Genomic DNA, 6,648 nt, shown 5'->3' with positions numbered 1-6,648 from the left:
ATGTGCACTGGCTGGTTTCAGATCTACTGTGTACTTCAAGAGGTGCTGCCACTGACAGCAGCTGAATGAGGACCCTATGGCTGTAAACTTTGAACAGCTGATTAAAAGAGGTAACGTGTCACAGCAAGTCAGGACTGACTCCTCCTGTTGGACATCCTATGGTCACTTGAAGTTTGAATTCCAACGCAACCAAATGCAGTCCTTGTGATCTGTGTATGCAATAAGCCTCCCCTGTAAAAAGAAGAGTTCTGGAAACAAAAAGACATGTTTGCTTCTGAAAGTGTAGAGCAAGAGCTTTATACTTCTTAGAAGTTCTGGAGTTCATCTGGATCTGCAGCACATAACATTATCTAGTTGGGGTATTTTTGTCCAAACTCCAGGTGTGGCAGCTATTTTTTGGGTTTCTCCAGGATATTCAGGAATTTTCCTCGAGTCATTTCTCGAGCTGAAATCACAGGAGAGAAAAAGAGATTATTATTTTTTTAAAAACAAAGAAACCCAAACAATTGTTTAATTTACAGATTTTAATCACAGGATCACAGGATAAGACATTTATTTATATTTGTCCTTATACCAATACTGAGTAACAGTTCTTTTATTATTTTTTTAAAGTGGAAAATAAATATTACTGCATTCCAGTGTGAATTCCTGACATTTTAGAAATGCAGGCAGGGCATGGAATCTCCTGAACTCAGCAATAATTCCCACAGGCTGTCTCATTACATACAATTTATGCTTTCTATTCCTACTGTGTTATGCTCCCACGGCATCTCCTTTTCTCTGTACTATCCATCTCTGAATGATGTAATCCAAATCTCCATCACTCTGTCTCCGAGCAATTGTTCCTGGATGTTATAATCCGTCAGAGATTATGGAACTCTCTCTTTCTCCATTTCAGGATTATTGGTCCCTGGATGCTATGATCTTCAACAGAAATTAGACAGCATTTTCTCTCTCAGTAGTGTTGGTCCCTGGATGCTGTAATATAATGGGGTTTATATTCCTTCAATGCAGTTCATCTATGGATGGTGTAATAAAGTAAAGTTTATAGAGTTTTGGTCTTCTCTCTCTCTCTGCATTGTCATTCCTTCAATGTTTAATACAGCAAGGCAAGGTTTATATGTCTCTCTCTCACTCTTGGCACCATCAATCTCTGGTAGTTGCATTACAGCAGGGTTTACACAGCCACTTTTCTGCATGAGACGTTTCTGACTTGCGAGCCCATAAGCTCACAAGCTGGCAGAGCAGTCCTAATACTATCTTTGTCTTGCAATAACAATACAATACATCAAAGACAACACGATTAGCAATTGAGTGCTGGAGAAAGACAATATTCCCACCAGTGCTTCCCTTCCTTTACATAAAGGTTTAAGCTTTGTGCTAGACTGACAGGCATCAAAACACAGAGGTTTTTATTCACAGGATTGATGAAAGCACGCACATTTCCCACACCTATCCTAGTGAGACTCTGGAAGGAGATGGGAATTCATTTTCTGTTCTATCCATTCAGACCTATCTGCTGAGAGGAACAACAGAAATGACAATTAGCGTAACAACTGGAGGTGGGTTTGTTGCTGATGTTAGGTTTTCTGTTGACACTACTGATTATCTGTTAGAACTAAAATGTAATAAAAATGTTCAGCTTGAAATAACTCAAGACACACCCTCAAGTAAAGACATGGTTTGACTCTGGTTTGGCAATTAAACCAGATACAGTTACTCTTTACCTAAAAGTTAGAACTTGTGCCTGAAAACCTCTTCTTTAAATTATTACAGTCTAATTTGTCTACCCAAAATTGTACCACATGGTATTGTCATCAACAAGATTCCTGTAAAACTATTAGTGGTATCATGAACTGTCTGGCTGCACAGTCCACTGTTGTGAGTGGAACATGCTTCAAACTAGGTGTAGATTCAGCCAGATCACTGCATTATTCACTCGGTTCATGCCTTCAGCTGTGAGAGTTATATCATCTGGGATCCATTCCCAGTTCCGCTTCTGATTCACAGCATGAACTACCACAAAAGTACTCATTTGTACCTCTACTTCCCCATCCGCAAGATAGCTTGTATTTTTAAGTGCTGCTGAAATCACGCACAGACAGGAGGTGCTGCAGAAGGGCAGAGTGGATTGTTACAGAAATAAACTGCTATGTGCAAAGAACATGATTAAATATAAATGCAAGTTTTTAAAAATTTCAGCTAGGATAGATTTTCGGCAGGAGTTCTTTGACACCTTCCCACCTTGCACCATCAACAGCACATGGTTTTAAAACACCATTAACAAAGCCAAACTGTAGCTGATAGACTGCAAAGTTTTCCAGGGTGCAAGTCCCATATAGGAGATATACGAATGCATGACAATTCTGTTCCCCCAAAGAGGGCTGCACCCTATAAATCAGGCAGAGAGCATAGACTCCTTCTGTGCCCTGAGTGAAATTACTGCAGGTTGGGGGTTGCTCCAGAGCACGTGCCCTCCTGTTCACTTGTCATCGGAGATGTTAACATTTCTGATTAATTCACAGACCTCTCATTTTATTCTTCATTTCTTTATCCTTCCTATCCTGTTCGGCTGCAGCTTAAAAGATTCTTACCGACCTGCTACAATAATCACCGCCCGCTTCCCCCCCCAACCTGGTGAAATTGTTTAGTGATGCCAACCGCGCTTTTAATTTGCAAGACATCAGACACAGAGGTAATTTATACCAACATCTGTTCATTTCTGACTTCTGAAACAAACTCGCACATGCTGCTACAAAATCCCATTAGGAGCAGGAGGCAGCCTTCTGCTATTCTGTATTCCTGTTCTCCTCACATACTCAGGCTTGCATCGGGACTCTATTTTTAAAGATATGATGCCAAACTGAAAAAAAGGACTTTACATCTTTGTATACATATGAAAATGGCCAGGAAATAACATCTTCATATCACCCCCAAAAAAATAAATAAATAAATCACAGCCAAACTAAGGGCAAATTTCCACAAACATTAACAATCGTGTTTTCCCTGCCTCAGCTGATTCTCTTATCTGCCCAAGAACCCGAGTTCAATGCATTCCTGGTAAACACAGGCCAAATACATATTACATGGTATTGCATTCAAACATCTTGGCTACTCCTTCCCCTTTTTTCCTCTTTAATTTGCACTGGAGTATGATTTGAGCTTGAACTTTGCACAGAAAAGCCTCTAATATTAGACTGACTCCTCTGCTCTGTACTGCTTCTGATAAATGAATTCTTAATAATGGGAACATAATTTCCAGTGGGGCCTTTTCGAGCTTGCTGGAGTGGGGGAAGAGCTTCTGAGTGAAGAAACCATCACCCACATTCCAAATATGATTGCAATCTAAGAGAGATGGTAAAATCTGCCATAAGCGATTACCCAAGAGAGTAGACAGAGGTGAATTTTTTTAATTAAAAGATTTCACAAAACCATAGTGAAAACATTATTTCTTTAAAATGGCTGCTTAAACCATGGTCTTCAAGCGAAGACGGTTTGAACACAAGGTTTCATCGTACCAGCAGACACTACAGAGGCTGTGCAACATGAAACAGAAATATGAATCTCCATGTCAAGTCACGATTTACAACCTTGCCAATGCTGTGCATCTACTACAACAGAAATACCAACAATGGATAGGATTACAATAGCTTGGATACAAATTAATCTCACCTCCTAGGGAGGAGGAGGAGGATACTGAAAGACCATAGAAAAAATGCTTTAAGATGTTATCAGGTCTTGTTACAATGGAAGTTGAGTGCTTGAATAGACTCTTTCAGATAGATGTATTGAAAAATAATATCAGGCTACTAAAATTAACAGAGAATGCTGCACAGTACTAATTAAGTTTGCTGCCTGCAAGATCTACCAAGCAGATCTCACAAACAGGTATTGGGTAGAAAAGGCTGGAGCTGAAAGAAGGGAGAGATTTCTACTTGATAGGGGAGCAGAATAAGGTTTAATATAATCTCCTCTTTAGAACTTCAATCCCTCAATTCCACATTTAGCCTTGTTGCCTGGGGCTCCGTTTCTACTACGATTGTCCCCAAGCTGCCTCTCTGCAGTAAATTTTGTGGTTGCTGGTTGAAAAGATTCAGTAGTACAGATTGATTTCCTACAAGTGCGGAGATGAGGGATTACCAAAAGCAGTCTTGGTTAACAAGATTGGGTGCAGAATCTCCTGCTAGAGCAGCCCACTCTGCCAGTGCTTTGCATCCTTTCACTATGACATATGGGTTTCATTACACAAAGATTTTCCTGATTTTAACTTGGAGGCGATTACATTGGAAACTCAGAACTATCTTTACATCTGTAGCAATTTAAAGGTTAAGTAACTTTTAATCAAATGACAAAGACTCATAATGTTTTTTCCTCTATTGCAAATGAAAACCGCTGTTCCAGATATTCCTTCCAGTGACAATTTAATTAGAAAAAAACACTGCACTAAAGATTGGGGTCCAGCCTGATTGCTCCCCATAAAAGGCCTTCTCACACATATGACAGCTCAGGACATACTGTGTCGTAAGGTCTGGACAGCCAGGAAATGATGGAAGGATTTACTGCTATAAAATCGGCAACAAAAACAGTAATTTACACTTACATAAGCAACTTCCATCCAGGAGAATCCCTAAGCAACATCATATGTGAACACTTTTTTAATGTAATGTGTGTTGCAAAAACGCAACACACTTGATGATAAAGTCTATGTAAAAGATATATGTGGCAAACACTATTTATCACAAATTTATCATGGTCATTATACCTTTTGCTGCTTACTACTTCTGGGCTTCTCTAAAAGTCTCAAAAAAAAAAAAAAAGCTTGTGAACATCTTCAAATCACAGATATTTTAAAACAAAGCCACTCACTAGAGAAGCACTTCTTTGCCTCTCTCCCAGTTGTACAATTTACAGGACAAATCTGACTGTCCTCCTCTGACCTGAAAATGTAGCAGTGCTGAAATATGTAAAGACTTGCTACTAAAAAGAACTGGGAACACAACTAATGCCCTGTGAAAACAATATTTTTATCCTTGAAATGTCTTGTAGTGTAACACTTAGAACAACAGAACATAATTGCCCAGCCAACATAATCTGAACTTCTATCAGAGACAGAGATTTGTATGGACCACTTTATCTCAAGACCTGACCCCCAAAATCCTGCTGCCACCTGGATGCCTGCTGGCACCAACTCCCTCCTCTTCCTTCATAAAAAGAGCTCTAATTATGCTGCTAACTGCGTACTTCCTTAACGTTGTCAAATGAACTGCTACTTGATGACTGCAGGCTTTTGACAAATCCTTATCAGTGAATGCTACACCAAACCCAGCTTCATAAACTGCCTTCTCAGGAGAGCAGTGGTTAGCAAAAGCAATTCCAGTTGCCTTTACTGAAGGTAGAACTGGCACATACAGTTACTTACACTCGTGCTTCAGGAAATGTTACATTTACACTGAAGATCAGCGTGATCATAAAACACTTCTGAAACACATTTTTCAGGTAAGACGATAGAATCAGCAGAAACCTCCAGGTGGAATAAGCTTGCATGACCGTGGTTTCTTTCAATAATCAATATCAAAGCACTTGCAAAGTTTATCAACCTTCACAATATTCTTGAGACATACAGTGATTTAACTCCCATCTCTGAGATGGGGTCACAGCCTCAGTAAGGAGTGATGTACAGACATATACTAAAGGAGTCAGCAACTGTGCTAGAATCCAGGCTCTGAAAGATGAGCTCTGTCAAGACTTGCTGCAACATTTTAAAATACTAACACTGCCCTTGGTACAAAACATCACTGTCCTTCCTTTGGTGAATGAGACAGCAGACTCTGCCCTTACTTCAGCTGCAGTTCACAGCCTGGCATGACTTGTTCTGAAATACCAAAGGTGGCTGTACAAAGCCAGTCTATGAACCAGAGCAGGTGAGGCACATGGTCCTAGTATGTCATCTCTGACAGAGAAGTGGTAAACAGCTGAGACTGATAACCTTTTAAACCACCAAAACAGTTTAGCGCTAGTTAGACTTAAGAATTGGAATCAAATACCTAATGCTTTCCTGAATCATGAAATCCTCATGTGACCCCCTTTCCACCTCATTTTTCTCCACTCACAGTAATGTTTTGCCATATACCTGATAAGAGATCTCAGAGATCATTCAGGATTATCCAGCATCGTGATAACAGATCTGCTGCAGATTAAGATATCCTCAAAAATGTTATTGTTGCTAACAATAAACACTAACATTATAACTGCTCTAAAAAAAGATTCCTTTGCTGCAGAGTAATTTACCTAGTTCTCCTAATCAGGTTTTCCTACCTTGCAAGGTAGGACCATGCTGTTTGCCCTTGGTTGCAAACAATTTTCACAGAGCTTCAAGTGTAAAACTAACCCTGAATTCATTCACATTTGTACAGCAAAATCAGCCAAGGAAAACACCCAAAACAAGGGGCAATGACATCCCTACCAATGCCCAAGGAGCTACTAAACATACGTTCCAGGTGACAGGTATTAGTATATACAGCTACTTTGTCCTGAGTGACCCCCATGCTAAAGGAAACACTTACAGTACCTCCCACTTCTAGAAGCTGCCCAAGGCCAACATCTGTGGGGCCAAAGACCTGATCCCTTTGACCCCCAAAGCAGGGAAAG

The 6,648-nt window shown here is 40.0% G+C and overlaps 1 protein-coding gene across 1 annotated transcript in view; it reads right to left on the bottom strand.

The window, feature by feature from the left end:
* Positions 1 to 389: 389 nt before the first annotated feature.
* The window catches only part of LIN52 (lin-52 DREAM MuvB core complex component), a 40,990-nt gene continuing 34,731 nt past the window's right edge, over positions 390 to 6,648 (bottom strand). Inside the window, exon 5 of the mRNA XM_009993949.1 lies at positions 390 to 445. Coding sequence (XP_009992251.1) covers positions 390 to 445 — 56 coding nt within the window. The remainder of the gene's footprint in view (positions 446 to 6,648) is intronic.

This window comes from Chaetura pelagica, unplaced genomic scaffold (genome assembly GCF_000747805.2).
Source record: "Chaetura pelagica isolate M959 unplaced genomic scaffold, ChaPel_1.0 scaffold11, whole genome shotgun sequence".
NCBI classification, from domain to species: Eukaryota; Metazoa; Chordata; class Aves; order Apodiformes; family Apodidae; genus Chaetura; species Chaetura pelagica.
The sequence above is the reverse complement of the archived record's forward strand: the minus strand, read 5'-3'. Positions and strand labels throughout refer to the sequence as shown.